Below are 15278 nucleotides of genomic sequence, written 5' to 3'. Positions count from 1 at the left end.
TGTTTTTGTTCCATTTTATCCCGAGACTATTAAGGTGCTGGCATATAAAAGAGACTCATTAAATATTTTTCAAACAAGCGAATGAACTAATAATTTGTTCCTATTTTGTGCCCCTACACGTGTCAGAAGCTGCACACGTCCCTGGCAACGCAGACGCGGCACAGACTCACACAGATGCACACGGAGCCTTGTGCAGATGACTGCATTGATGCTTGGACACACACGCTAACGCACACACACCAATGCACAGGCACACGTTTCCCTGTGCGCGTGCACACACACGAACGGACCGTGCCAAACATAGGCATACGCGCACGCACGCAAGAAAAGTGCTCCCAAGGCGGACGTCTGCCACCCTGAGCTCATTAAAGCCGCTAAATATAGCCCGTCTGCAGCTGTGCTCAGCAAGCTGCCCACACAGGCCAGGAAAAGACATCAGTTACCAGGCAGAGGAGTGGGGAGGCCAGCCGTGGGCAGGGGGCTTCAAGCACCACGCCTGTGTGCGGCTGCTGGGAAGGCCATGGGGCTGAGGGTATGCAGGAGGGGTAGCCCCTCGGTGGCTGGTCCGGATATTCAGAGTTGCTCCTCTGGTCCCTAGTCCCAGACAGTGGGCCTGAGGTCAAGCCACGCCCCCACGAGCATCCCCATCCTCCCCCTCTGCCTCAGTGGGACAACCACACAGGTTTTCCTCACAGTTATTGGGGTCAAGGAGCCAAGCTCAGTCCAGGACCAGGGACTGGAGCCAGGATACAGCCTGGGACAAATCGGGGCTCTGTCGGTGCCTAGGGTAGAGGCTCAGTCTGGGATAAAGATCAAGGGTCCTTCTGGGGCCAGGATTGGGACTCAGTCTGGACCACTGTCGAGGACGAGAGAAAGTTCAGAGACGCACTGCTCACCCCGGTCTAACAAACAGGCATGGCCACGGGCAGACCCTCCCCACACTGGGGGCACCACCTGCTGCCCCGACCCCTGCATCTGAAGCCTGGCACTGGCCCTGAGAAAGCCATCTGACGACCACAAGTGTAAGTCACATGTGCAGGTCAAGTTGTACTCCACACAGACTGGGTCCGACTCAGAGGGCGCAATAGCAAGTCCTCCTGTCCTGGAATCTGCACCCTCCTCCCACCCCCCCGACCCACACAGGTGGACATGAGGTAGAGAAAGTCTCTCCAACTCGCACTTTACTGTGCACATCCTGGACCCCAAGTTTTTTGGGGGGTTTGTGGAGCTGGCTCTTGAAGGGGGTACCTGTGGGACACAGGGGACAATGGGGCACCTCCCCAGATACCTGGGGTGACCAGAAAGGAGAAACTTCAGGAAAATGGGAGCTCAGACCAGACATGGGACTGAGCTCTGGAGATGGAGGAGCATGGAGATCTGTGTTTGAGCACCTTCCTTGGAAGGTTATTTACCCCTAGTCTTTATTTTCTCAATGTGACACAGTTGTAATGATTGTGACCTTTCCCAGTATCCAGGTGGCCATGAAGATCAGTGTGCAGCGCCCTGCACACTGCGAAGCTGCTGAGAGGGGAAGGGAGGGGGGATGGAGAGAGTGAGGCAGCCACGGCTCTCCTGGGAGAGTCTGCTCCCCCTGGAGATGGACCCGGGAGACAGAGGAAGGAGAGTTACTACACCCACTGAGCCAACAGCTGTGCCCTCAGCCTCCTCCGTGATGACGGTAGGTCCTGGCAGGAAGGGGTGGACCCAGCTCCCTGATCCAGGAAGCGATGAATGGAGTAGAGGGCAGAGGCCAACAGGGCTGGGTCCCAAGGCAATCGCTCTGGAGCCCCAAGTCCTTCCTACCATCTGCTGTGGAGGGGGCTGCTAGTGTCCCCTCCACGGGGCTGGATGCACTGCTCGAGTTTTCCAACTAGCTTAAGAGAAAACTGTGCTTGGAGTCTGCATGCTCCTTCTAGAAGTCAGTCTGGAAAGGAAGGGGAGGGCTGGTGGGGAAGGTGGGCAGGTAGGTCGTGCGGAGGCTGGTCTCATCCTTTATTGGAGAGGAATCACTAGAGGGCATCAGGAGGCCATGAGGACAAGTCTGCCTCCTGCGAAGGTCTCTCTCACACTCTGGAGGAAGAACCAAAGTGGGAGAGACCGGAGGCAGGGAGGCCAGCATGGGAGGACGGATCCATCCAGAAGAGAGAAGATGGTGGCCTCAGCTGCAGAAGGGATGGGGGATGGAGTGGGTGGAGGCATTGAGAGCTCTGCTGGGGGTAGAATGGATGCTCTCAGGGGTCTGATCTGACTCTGGAAGGTGGCAGAGAAGAGGAAGTTTAGACGGACGCCCAGGTGTCTGGCTTGAGTTTGCGGAAAATGGCGCCATTCACTTTGTACAGAAGAACAGGAGTGAGGTTCACTGAGCAGGTAATCAGCTCCCCGAGTCCTTACACCCAGCACCATGTCAGGTGCCAGAAGTGCTCTGTAAATGTCGGCTCTGCTGTGGAGTAGCGTGAACACGGCAGAACAGCTAGACGTGCGGGCAAAGGAAACCAGGAGACAGAGGCAGCGACGGAAAATCAGAGAGCGCTAGAATGTCAGAGCTAGAAGGGGCTCTACGTACAGACGGGCCAGGAGACCGGCCACAGGCAGGAGCTGAGGCTGCACAGCAAGTTAGCTGGAGGGGTGGGGGGCCCAGGTCTCCTGCACGCTGGTCCGAGCCCCTCTCCCCCCTCCGCCTGCACCCGGCCCCTCCGCACTGGTTCCCTAGGCTTCCTCAAGTCTGGTTCCAAACAGCAAGCACAAGCCAGAGGCAGCAGGCTGCCAGCGCACGTGTGCAGCTGCAGGATGAAGGCTGGGCTGCCTGGCTGAGGAGGGAGGGTTCCAGGACACCCCCGGAGGCCCCCACCCGTGGTCACTGCAGACAAGGCCTTGCAATCCCATGCCTGCACATGAGCTGGGAGGCCCTTGAAGGCCCGTTTCCTGCACTCCCAACCCTTGTGGCCAGATCAGGAGGGCTCCCTGGGGACTCAGACTGTGCCAGTGACAACAGAGGCGGCCACAGGACCAGCAGAGCATGGAAAAGACTGGGCTCTGTAAGACGCTGAGATTCACCCCCGCGCCTCCACCAGGTGTTCCAGGGCTCATCCAAAAGCCAACAATAAGCGAGAACCATGCAATGCTTCCTATCTGTGAGGTGCAGACCTTGGCACCCATGTACATTACCTCTATGCCCTCAGCGACTGTCGAAGTAGACATTACGATCATCTTTCCCCAACTGAGTAAACCGAGGCCCAGAGATGTTAGGTAACTTGCCCAAAGAAGCACAGAGAGTAAATGGAGGAAATGGGCCTCAAGTCCAGGCCTGACACCTTGAAAGCTCAGATGCTATAGCACCAGTCCCAGGATTATCTGACTCCTGGTCCAGGGCAATTTTTACCACTTCCCACCTTGTTTTTAGTGAGGTTTTGAAAACCAAGTGGAAATATCAAATACGATAATACGCACAGAGGTGTAACATAAATGGTGGAGCACATCATAAATGTCAGGCATTGCCATTATTCTATTTTTATTCAGGGCCACAGACTTTTATTTTGCCAGTTTGGGATGACAAACACAAATCACCATCAACTACCACCATCATTTCATAAAAGAAAAAGTATTTGAATGCCATAATGTGTAGACAGGACCAAAGTGCGGAATAAAAAGCTGTTCTCTCAACCGAATGCATTCAATGTTATGGAAAAACACATTACAGGACTGTCGTTTGTCTCGTTGTCAAAAACGCTGGGTTTGTGCTTGGCAATCACTGACCTCAATGACCATTTCAGCTCTGAAATTCTTCCGTGCATCTACTGTTATTCTTTACTAAACAAGAACATCCTTAAGGAGCAGAAGTGGATGACAGCTGCCGGCAGTCTCATTCTGACTAAAATCTATAACCGTGGTGTAAAAAACAGAAAACAAACAAACAAAAAGGCTTTGTTTCTCCTTAAACACGCATTTTTCCCCAACCAGGTCCAGAAGACACCAAACGTCTGATCAATTCATTTGTGTCTGTGGAGAACAGAGCTGCGGTCTGGCGTTTCGGAGACAGCCCCGCGGCAGGTGGCCGTGTTTTTCACTTTGAGGCCGCTGTGGTTTCTTCTTCCTAGGGGCCCAGAAGGAGTGACCTGGGCTTGGTTCCTCTCTCACATTCCTGAGGAATGCGATCCTGTGTTCAGCGTGCTTTTATTTTATTATGTTTGACATCTCTGGGGGCAGCCTAGCTGGCCAGGGAGAGACTGACCCTCCCAGGCCATGCTAATTCCCAGAGATAATAAACAACTCACCCTAGAACGCACCTTTCACATGCAAACCAACCAATCCTGGGTCCTCAGCTCCAACCACCTCCTTTAACTAACTCCCACACGCCAGGCAAATATCCCCCCTGCCCTAAATCACCCTGGGGCCAGGTGCCCGAGAACTAGAGACCGCCCCTGTGGCCCGGAGCCTGCGACATTATTCAATCCAGCCAGGCCTCAGCTGTTTCCCCTGCCCTAATGTGCCTTTCCCACGGAAAACACAATCCAGGCTCTGGGCCAGGCTTTCCCCGTGCCCCTTCTGCCCGCCCCACCCCCGACCAAACCTGGTGCTTCCCCCATGGCCCCTGCCCTGGGGAAGTGTAAATAACAAATTCTTCAGTCAATGGCTTTGATCTCTCCATGGCTTTGATCTCTCCGGGTCTTCACTCAGTCACCTCTATAAATTAAAATCCCGCGGGTACATTTTAACACCCAGCCCCCCTCCTGCTGAACTTGGTTCCTCACATCCTGCAAGGACACAGGAGAGGGAACTGCCCCCTTCTCTGCACTGCCCCTCCCCTTGCCCAGTGCACTTATGGCCTGAGTCTTGTGGGGGGCACGCACGCCCCTCTCAGAGACACTCATGGCTCCCAGCCCCTGAGGGGCTTCGTCTATGAACTGCCACCGGATGTGTGAAGCATAGAAATCTTCTCCAAGGCCTGTGCACCTACTCAGGCCATGGGAAGCTGGCGCTACAGGTACCCCTCCTGTCAGCTGACGGATGGAAGAGCTTGGAGGAAGAACTCAAGAAAGGCTTCAGCCTGGGGAGGGGGTGGGCAGAGTGGGCTGCAACCACAGACCAAAAGAGCAGGAGAGAGAAGGAAGGAAAGTTCTGAGCCCACCCTCCCCCAGATACACACACAGACCCCAGTCCCCAGCCCCGGCCTCGTGTGGAACTCAATACTGCCAACAGCAAAGACGTCCGGCTCAGAGAGTGCCCATCAAGTGCACCCCAAACCTCCAGGGAAGATGGCCTGAGGTCACTTTGCCAGAAATTGACATCTTTACCAAGTCTCTCCTGGGCCTAATCCTGTGCTCGGCCTCTTGAGAAAACACAGGCAGAAGGAAATCTGAGACGCCTGTATCATACGAAGGACACAAGGACTTGGGAGGCCCCGCTCTGCAGACAAGGCCTCTGAGTGATGGGACAGAGGATCATGACCCCTGGCACAGCCTCGGTTACCGTGTCACCAACTGTGGTTCCTGGAAGTTGTGTCACCCGAGAGAGATGGTCTCAACGGCTCAGGAGGGCTTGCTCCCGTTTCCGGTGCCCCCCTCTGCCCACAGGCAGACCACGCAGGAGGCTTTCCGTGGTTCCACCTGCTCTGCTCAGCTCAGCCTCCTGGCCCATCAGCCTCAGGCCCCTCTCTCTGGCCCTGACCCCCGAGCTGCCCAGCATGTAGGAAGTTGGGAACCCGTGGAGCTCAGCTCCTGGGGCAGAGAGTGGCCCCGGCCCTCCAATCCCGCACGGTAGTGAAGACCCTACCACCTGAGTGGATGAGGGGGCCCCCGGCCCAAGGAGCTTGGGCCCATCCAAGGTGGAGAAAAGACCCCTGGGGGCCAGGTTTAACTCACGTTGCTTCTCCTGGAGGATGCTGGATGTGCACGGCACGTTCCCGTCTCCTGCAGAAGAGAAGAGAGGTGAGCGGACTCCGCATCGCTGTCGGCCAGACGCTGGGAGGCCACCGTGGCCCCATTGGCCCCTCCTGTCCAGCTGCCCCCGCCCGGAGCCAAGAGCCGGAGGTGAGCACCGGGGAACCCCCAGCCCCTCCCGCCCTGCCCTGCCGCTGCCACACCCAGCTCTCCGCACACACGACAAAGCCCGAGCCCTGATGCCATTGCCTGGGGAGGTGTGTCCTGGCCACCCTGCCACCTCCGCCCACCTGCATAAAGCAGCTGCTTGTCTGGGGTGGCCCTTTTCTACACTTACTCTCATCTCTGAGGGTCACCGCCGCCCTGCAGACAACTGGAAATCCCTGCCTCTAGGCCAGCCTCTAGTCTCCTAAGTCCTTGACCCACGTCCCCCACCGCCTCCTGGACCTCAGCTCAGCAGGCAGCGCGCGCGCACCACGACCACAGAGAGCGGCCTGGAACTGCCCGTTCCCAAGTCCCCACCTCAATGAAGGCACCACCTTCTCCCCAAGCCTGGGAATCACCCGTGACCCCTTTCCCTGCCTCGTCCCCACTTTCAGTCAGTCACAGAGTGCTGGGGCCGTCTGCCTCATTCTCTCCTCCTTACTCTCTCCTTCTCCACCGGATTTGGACTCCCCAGTGGGAGGGGTTTCTGTGCTGTTCACTGGTGTGTTTCCAGGCCTAAAACAGTGCGTCTCAGTCAATATCTGTTGAATGAATAAATGAAACACACACACAAACACATACACACACACACATACACAAACACACACACACAAACACATACACACACACACACACACACCACTCCCCAAATACAGAACTCCATCCCGTCTCCCTGGACTATTGCAATAGCTCCTCCTTTTGATGAGAAGCTTTTTTCTATAATTATGAAAGTAACACAAGTTCCTTATGGAAAATTTGAAAAACACCAACCAGCAGAGAAAAGGGAAAAGATTCCTTATAATCCCATGACTGAGGGAAAACTACTGGTCCCCATTCCATGTCATTCCTTCCAGGCTTCTTTCCATAAACATTTTTTTGGGCCAATTGAGATCATATCATCTCTCTGTGGGCAGGGATTATGTCATTTATCTCTGTATCCCCAACAAATAGATCAATGGGTGGCTCGTGGAAGGTATCATAGATGATAAAGAAGCACAAAATACACTTTCTGTACTTCAAGTTGAAGCATGAATAAATAAATAAAGTTACGAAACCTCTGTAAACATCACTCCAACAGCTATAGAACATTCTATTGAGAGGATACATCATGGTTGACTTTTAAATTATCCTATTGGCAGAAAGTTTCAAAATTTCACCATTATAATTACTGCTGCAAGGAACATCCTTATGGCTGAAGCTCTTTCTGCCTGTTTTATGATTTCCTTAAAATACAGCCACAGAAGGAAAATTCTGGGTCAAAGGGTAAGAACATTTTTAAGGCTCCCGATGTTTATTGCCTGATTGCTTTCCAGAGAGGCCTGATTATGTTCTGATTTACACACCCAGTCGCAGCAGAAGTCAGGGCTGCCCTTAACAGACACTCACCTCCCCAGCATTTACATTGGTCTGTCAAATTTCTCTGCCTCTAGTTTCACCAGATTAATCTTTCGAAAACTGGCCTGCCCAGGCCACTCTTGCTCCAAGCCCTCCAGTGACTCACCGTCATCAATTTCTCAGCCTGTCAAGCAAGCCTCTCTGTAAAGTGGCCCCTGCCCACGTCCCCAGCCTTTGCCCACCCCTTCCTGCCTCATCTCCACCAGCCAAATGACCTGCACACCATTAGGGCTCTTCCATCTTTCTCTGTCGAACCCGCTATATCCTGCGGGCTGGGTGGAGAACCAACCCCGAGGCCACCTCTTCCACGAAGACTTTGATCCTTCCTCAAAGGCCTCAATTCTCAGGACCTTTGTCCTCAAAGGTCAGCTCTGCGTCCCAAGGGACTCACAGGGTCAGGTTCAGCAAAGGCCAGTTCCCTTCCATCGCGAATGCTCCCCTCGAGCCCACCCCACCTAACTGGAAGGCTCAGAAAGGAACCTAAGCCAAACCCCAGGAGCTAGAAAATTCTCTGTGGCCAGAGTGAGGCTGGAATCTGAAAAGTGGAATCCCTGGTCCTCAGCTGACCTCAGCCCACTGAGAGCCCAGTCAGTTAGCAGTTCTGTCTGAGCCCCCCAAAGATCTTCAGCCAGGGGAGCCCCTTGGCATCAGGAGTCCTAGCCCTGGCTCTGTGGCACCATGTTTTGGGCCTCGATTATACACATCTGTTCAATGGAAGGTCTCACTCTACCCTGCTGAAGGGTCCTCCAGCTCTGCCAGGACAGGGGTCCAGGGCCAGGGGGACAGCACAGAAGTGGCCAGACTGGAGTCTAGGGCATGGGCCAAGCAATGTGGAAGTCACGCCTCCAGCCTGAAAACTCTAGCTAGAGGCAGGATCCTGCTGCCCAGGTGGGACCCTCTCTCCTGACCCTGACCATGCCGGCAGAACCTACAGGTACCAGGTCTGGCGTCCCCGGCTTCCTGAGCAAGTCTGAGGTCCCCCCCAAAATGTGTCCACAGCTTCCCCAAGGACCCCAGTTCTCCAAGGAAGGTTCCAGGGCACAGAGAGAAGCCAGCTCCAGGCCTCTGCCGGGGGCCTTGAACGCCCTTCCTCGTGCAAAGCTGCCGGCCCCTCCCCTGCAGACTCAAGGGCGGCTCCAGTGTAGGAAATGCCACCACCTCCCCGCCAACAATCCAGGGGCTGATGGGCGACTCCCTTCCAAGGGAATGAACCATCCCAGATGCCATGCACCGGAATCCATCACCCTGTTTCTGCAGCCTCTGCCTCCTAGGGCTGCCTTCATGGCTCATGTCACCTGAATCCTAATCTGTCTCCCTCCTCCATGGGATCAGGGCCTCTGGGCGCTCTCAAAGGCAGGAGTAGGGGGCTTCCCTGGTGGCGCAGTGGTTGAGAATCTGCCTGCCAATGCAGGGGACACGGGTTCGAGCCCTGGTCTGGGAGGATCCCACATGCCACGGAGCAACTAGGCCCGTGAGCCACAATTACTGAGCCTGCGCGTCTGGAGCCTGTGCTCCACAACAAGAGAGGCCGCGATAATGAGAGGCCTGCGCACCGCGATGAAGAGTGGCCCCCACTTGCCACAACTAGAGAAAGCCCTCACACAGAAACGAAGACCCAACACAGCCATAAATAAATAAATAAATAAAAATTAAACTTTAAAAAAAAAAAAAAAAAAAGGCAGGAGTAGGGAATGGAAAGAGCATAGAGTTGGAGTCAGGAGGCTGAGATTCCCTTCCAGGTTCCCATGGACTCAGACTCACTGTGTGACCTGAGGCAAGTCACCTTCCCTCTCTGGGCCTCATTCCCACAATCCAGTGTGGGTCCAGTGCTCTCTAAGGACCCTACAAGTACTGAAAGTCCTTGGTGGTACTGCATTTCGGTTAAACACCTGGACTCAAATCTTGGTAACCGTGTACCCTTGGACAAGTTACTTAACTTCTGCATGCCTCAGTCTTCTAATCTATAAAATGGGGACAGGAGTGCTACCTACCTCAGAGGGTTATTGTGAATATCAAATGATTAATGTGTGTAAAGCCCTTAGCACACAGCCCAGCACACAGTAGCCATTCAAGGTGTGAGGAGTGGTCTTATTGTTGCTTCATTTACTTATTTACTTTTAACAACAGGCTCAAGACCTCATCTCTTTTGTCACCATCACGACTCCAGGTGGAGCCAGGTAGAGAAACTCAATGGTTAGTGCTGGGTGCCAGCTCACAGTGCTCCCCGGGCCCAGGGGTCATGGCAGAGCCTGTGCTCCAGAGAGGCCCAGGTAGAGAACAGAGGCCTGGGCACCCTCGCAGAGTAGCCCCCCGACAGCATGACACGGCGCCCGCAGACCGCTTCCCCGGGTGCCAGAGCAGCACTGATGCAGACAGAGCAAGGGAGATCCCACATCAGATGTCAGATGCGTAGGTCAGGACCGAACACGAGCATCCTGTCTGAGCACCAGCTGAGTCCAGGGGGAAAGTCAGCTCCCGCGACCCAGCAGGGCAGATGCCTCACATCGATATGAAGACACTCACTTATAAAACCCCTTCTATTTATCTATCTGCCAAGCACTGTGCCAGGGGCCGTGGGGGACGCGGAGATGAAAAAGTCAAGGTGAGATGAGAGAGGAGGAGGGAGAGACTCGACGGAGCGACCCTGGGGAGGGTGCGGCAGAGCCACAACTTGAGAGCCTTGGGGCAAACATGGCTTTGACAGGGAGAGGACCGAGCAGGACGTTGCAAGCAGCCAGCGAGACCGCGTCCGCAGCACGCGGAACTGAGGAAAGGCAGGTGTAGGGGAGTGGGGCCCGGGGCAGATAAGAAAACTGCAGCTTGGAGAGGCGGAGGGATTCACTAGCTCTTCCAAACTCGAGTCTCCTGCCATTTCTACTGTGCCCCAAACCAACTACATAATGAGCAGGGTCCAGTGCAAAATGAAAAGGCAGGGGCCCTCATTCAAAAAGCAAAAAAAATAAAACCTGGGGATTCCCTGGCGGTCCAGTAGGTAGGACCCGCGCTTTCACTGCCAAGGTTAAACCCAAGGTTTAATCCCGAGTCAGGAACTAAGATCCCACAAGCCATGAGGCCCAGCCAAAAAAAAAAGGAAAAAGAAAAAAATAAAACCGTTAAAGGTACTAAAATACAGTTTTTCCCTTTGTCCTTTCCTGCCCTGTCCTGGTGTTCTTTATTTGCTACCTGATGTTGTGCTCCCTCGTGCACAGGGATACCTGAGGGGTGAGTGTAGACCCTCACAGGTGCCCGGGGGCGGCCGCTTCTCAACGTGGCACCCAGGCACATGGGCCATCAGCTACCAGAGTCCCCCTCCCGCCAGCTGCTGGACCCTGGCACCGTGCCGGGACCGAGAGCAGGAAAGCTGGGCCATGCGTCCACCCTTCCCACTGCCCACTGCCCCGACCCCCCAGGCGGGCAGGTGACCCCCAAGGGTACCGCAGCCTCCGCATCAAAACACTCTAGGTCCCCGGACGGGGTGGGTGAGAGGCCTGCCCTCTCCGAGTCACCCACTGAAGGCACCGCAGCACTGCCAGCCCAGGGCGGGAACGGCCGCTCTGTGCTGACACTGGGCTCCGTGCCTCTGACCCCAACCGTCCCGGCACCCAGGCCCCTGCCTGGGGGAGGACAGCAGCTGTCTCTGGGCAGGTGCAGGGAGGAGGAAGCTGGATGGCAGAGGGCAGGAGAGCGGGAGGCCAAGAGCCCATCCTGGGAGGCAGGGAGGCGGGGGGAGGCGGCCCAACGCGTGAACCAAGCTCCCAGCCCCAGCATGTGAGCCACTGTCCCATCAAGCGGCACTTACAAAACACAGATCTGAAGATAAAATCATTCAGAATTGAGATCGTTAAACCCCAAGCCCCAGGCCTTTCAGAGCACTGGTCACAGCCCTGACTACGACACATACACCTCCGGTGCTTCTCTAGTACCTGCTCTGTGCCAGACCCTGGGGGAAGGGGAGGCGATGCGCCAGGTCTAGCCCATCACCTCCCTGCTCTCAGGCCAGGCCCTAGGAGCGACTCACCTAGGTGGTTTACAGGATGCCGCTACCAAGCAATACTTCATTACCAGAAAGGAAGTAGGATCTGTAGCCCAGGCAGGATTTCAGTGGCAATAATGCCTGCTGGGGGAGTGGAGCTGGGTCATTAAAGCTGGGGGTAGGGGGGAAGCAGAGGTGCAGAGGTGGAAAGAAGCCAGGAGGGAATGTCCCTGAGAAGCTGGTACACAGGATTCACACCAGTGTCACATGGGTAGAAGGAAGAATGTTGGGGAGGTCAGAGCCGGCCCCACCAGTGCGGGTTCAGCTGTGGAAACCAGAAAGGCTGTCCCTGGGCTGCAGAGCTTGTGGTTTGCCTGGTGCTTTCCCACCTGTTAGACCACTAAGATCTCACACCTGTGCGGAGAAGGGTGCCTTCACAGATGAGGAAGCTGAGGCTCAGAAGGTTGAAGTCACTTACCCAATTTTATATCTGGTCCCTTTCAACACCCTCACGTCTGCTGGGGGCTCTTCCCATGACCTCTGCCCCCTATTGGGGGAGGGGCTTTCAGAGCAGGGGCTTCCTGGGCTGGCTCAGGCAGTGTGGGCAGTGCTCCCTGAAGTCGGGGGGTGGTCAGGGGCCGAGAAGTGGGGAGCAGGGAGAATGGAGAAGGGGTTGTCTGTAAGGACTGCTGGGGAAAAGCATCCAGAGGCTGGAGCTGACCAGTGCTTCCTCAGGCTCGGATGCTGGAGCCCGGTGAGGCCACCGACCTGGGCAAGAAGGAGCTCAGTGCGTGACAAGGTAGGTGTGGAGCCCGAGCGGCAGGGAGCTGGTCTCCTCCGCCCAGCCAGCCACTGGCTCCGGCTCCAGCTCCGCCGTCCCACACAGCCACCAGCAGGCGGGCGCAGCGGAGTCGGCGGTGAAGCCGGCTTCCTGATTAGCAGGCTCCCAGGACGAGGGTGATTAACCAGATGTGCCGCTGCTTCAGCCACTGTCTAAATGAGACCCCACTTGGCCTAAGCTTTCCGGGGCCCCTGGGCCCAGTAGGCTCGCCTCAGCTGGAGCTTTCTTCAAATGCAGAAGCTGCCAGTAACTCCCGCAAACACGACAGGCTACACAGAGAGGGCTGGGTACCGGGAGGGCAGGGCCTCTGTTACCTACTAATCCCGCCCGTCCCAACCTCACACCCCCACGCACCTGAGCCCCATCATTTCCTCCAAGAAGATACTTCCATATCCCGCCCATGGTTTCCTGCGTGATTTTATATTTCCTCTTTCCAATCCCCTTCCAACAAACTGTGAGCTCCCCGAGCGCAAGAGAAGCAAAATGTGTGGCCAAGGACAGAAACACTTTCACCAAACGCCTGAAACAGGAGGATGGGGCGGCTGCTGAGGGAGCGATTCAGGCAGACTGGGCCTCGGGGAAGAAGGAGTCGGGAATCCTCCTCCTGATATGCCAGAAAGGGTCTGAGCAGACCCCACGGAACAGGAATGGGGGCAGTTGAAGCCCTGTGATCTGCCAGGCCTTGGGGGCCCAAACCAGGCTCTGGCCAGCCTGGTAACTCAGCTCACGAAGTGGGGCTGACAAGGAAAAACCCACACACTCCCCACTGCCCAGGGTGCTCCCCAGACGCTGAGCCTCTGCTGAGTTGCAAGGTCAAGATTCACCCTCATCACCTCTCACCCGGCCCGTCACCACCCCCTCTACACTCATTCCCTGGTCCCTCCTATTATCTTCTACATTGGCTTCCAGAATGATCTCTCTAAAGTGTAGCTTGTCCCTCCTGCTTAAACTATTCCGTGGGTCCCCAGGGGCACTCCTGATGCTCAAGGGCTTCCTCTTCAGCTCCCCCACTCCCACCTCTTCTCCGAGATCTCCCCACCCCTCTGGCCACCCCCCCAGCCCAATGCCTAGCATCCCAACTTCAGTCACGATGAACTCTGAGTAGCTCCCCAAATTTCCCTGCCTTCTCATACCTCCCTCCGTACCTTTGCACCTGCTGTTCCCTCTGCCTGCTGCACGCTCACGGGTCTGTCCAGAGCCCCGAAAGGCCTCCTTCATGCCTCACAACTCAGCTCCAGCTCCGTGTCCTTCTCTGATCCCTCTGGACCTTGTTCCCACTCTTGTTAGAGCAGTTAGCTCACGGGCCTGGAACCGCCCCACCCCCAAGTCTGGGAGCCGGTCAGTTCTGAGTCCATTTCTCAGTCATCAGCGTGTCCCCAGCATTGACCGGCACAGGGTCTGACACAGAGTAAGTACCAGTACGCGTGTCCTGAATGCATAAGTGAGGGAGGGAGGGCATGAATGCGTGATGAACACCTCACTGCTTCGGGTTCAGAAAGGGAGGCAAAGCACCACCACCCAGAAAGGCACAGCTGTAAACAGACGGGCCAGCACTGCAGGGGTGGCCCAAGTAAGCAGTGCTGAGCAAGAGGGAGGTGGTCTGGGAGAGGCTGGGCCATCGGGGAGGCTCCCTGGGGAAGTGCACAGGATTACGAGAGCTGGAGAGGAAATCAGGGGAAAGGCAGGCGGAAAAGCAGGCAGAGCTCAAGTGGGCTTGAGAGTCAGCAAGCAGCCCCTGGGCATTTGGCTGGAACACAGTGTGAATGGAAGCGGGAGGTACAGCCCAGAAGTCATGAATATCAGAGTAGAGATAACCTTGAGATCGCCAGATTTAGCAATGACCTGACAGCCCCTGTGTAGCACGCCTCATGGTAGTCATTCCAGGGCTGTTTGACTCCTGCAGGGATGGGGAACGTACTAACCCTAGACAATTATAATTGTTAGAAGGAAGGCTAGAACCAGGATGGCCTCACATGCCAGGCTGGGGGGTTTATACTTCCTTCTTTTTTTTTTTTTTTTTTAATTTTTATTCTTTTTTTTTTTTTTTTTTTTGGCTGCGTTGGGTCTTCGTTGCTGCTTGCAGGCTTTCTCTAGTTGCGGTGAGCGGGGGCTACTCTTCGTTGCCGTGCGCAGACTTCTCATTGCAGTGGCTTCTCTTGTTCTGGAGCACAGGCTCTAGGCGCATGGGCTTCAGTAGTTGTGGCGTGCGGGCCCAGTAGTTGTGGCTTGTGGGCTCTAGAGCGCAGGCTCCGTAGTTGTGGCACACGGGCTTAGTTGCTCCGTGGCATGTGGGATCTTCCCGAACCAGGACTCGAACCCGTGTCCCCTGCATTGGCAGGCAGATTCTTAACCACTATGCCACCAGAGAAGTCCCTATACTTCCTTCTGCAGCCAACAAACACCTAGTTGCCAACTCCATAGCAGAATGATATTACTGGATTTATATTTTAGAAGCATCACAGTAGGATTGGATAAAGTTGGCCAACTGGCAACAAGATCCAGCCTTTTTCTCCTGTCCCATACCCCTAGAAAATGGCATTAACTATTTTATATGAAGTAGTCTTTAGTAGCATTGTAGAACAGGAAGGGATGTCCTGGCAGATCAGAAATTCTGAGGTACCCTCAAAAGGCAGAAGGCAGAGAGATCTGACGGAGGGGGATAGGACTGGCTACGTAGTTTGTGGGGCCCCTTGTTCAAAATGACTAAGAATTTCAAGATGGTAACAGCAGAGCATAAACTCGAGTGTGAGACCCTGCTATGCAAGGAGACTTGTGTGACTGTGAAGGTCAAACGCCCATAAAACCAGGCCAGGAGAGAGGAAACCATAACCTCAACCCTGCAAAGGAAGGTCTGGAGCCAAAGGTAGGGGCAGCTCAGGGGGAATGGCAGGGTCATGGGTGGAGAACACAGGAACAGAGGAAGGTTTTGCAACTGTCCGTGCTCCCATGGTAGAGAAGCCCGGTGACTCGGCTCCCCGTTCACCCTGCC

General features: G+C 55.3%; 1 protein-coding gene across 7 annotated transcripts in view; it reads right to left on the bottom strand.

Moving 5' to 3' along the window:
• The window catches only part of PITPNM3 (PITPNM family member 3), a 91429-nt gene that overhangs the window by 38393 nt on the left and 37758 nt on the right, over positions 1–15278 (bottom strand). For 4 of the 7 annotated variants that reach the window (XM_059906770.1, XM_059906767.1, XM_059906765.1 and 1 more), the window contains exon 4: positions 5859–5906. In XM_059906770.1, the coding sequence (XP_059762753.1) occupies positions 5859–5906 (48 nt within the window). Of the gene's footprint in view, positions 1–5858; positions 5907–6398; positions 6495–13422; positions 13535–15278 lie in introns of those variants that run through there. The other 3 variants (XM_059906768.1, XM_059906769.1, XM_059906771.1) reach the window with 3 other exon arrangements.

Source organism: Balaenoptera ricei, chromosome 20 (genome assembly GCF_028023285.1).
Source record: "Balaenoptera ricei isolate mBalRic1 chromosome 20, mBalRic1.hap2, whole genome shotgun sequence".
Lineage (NCBI taxonomy): Eukaryota > Metazoa > Chordata > Mammalia > Artiodactyla > Balaenopteridae > Balaenoptera > Balaenoptera ricei.
Note: the sequence above shows the minus strand (reverse complement) of the source record. Positions and strands in the feature narration are given on the sequence as shown.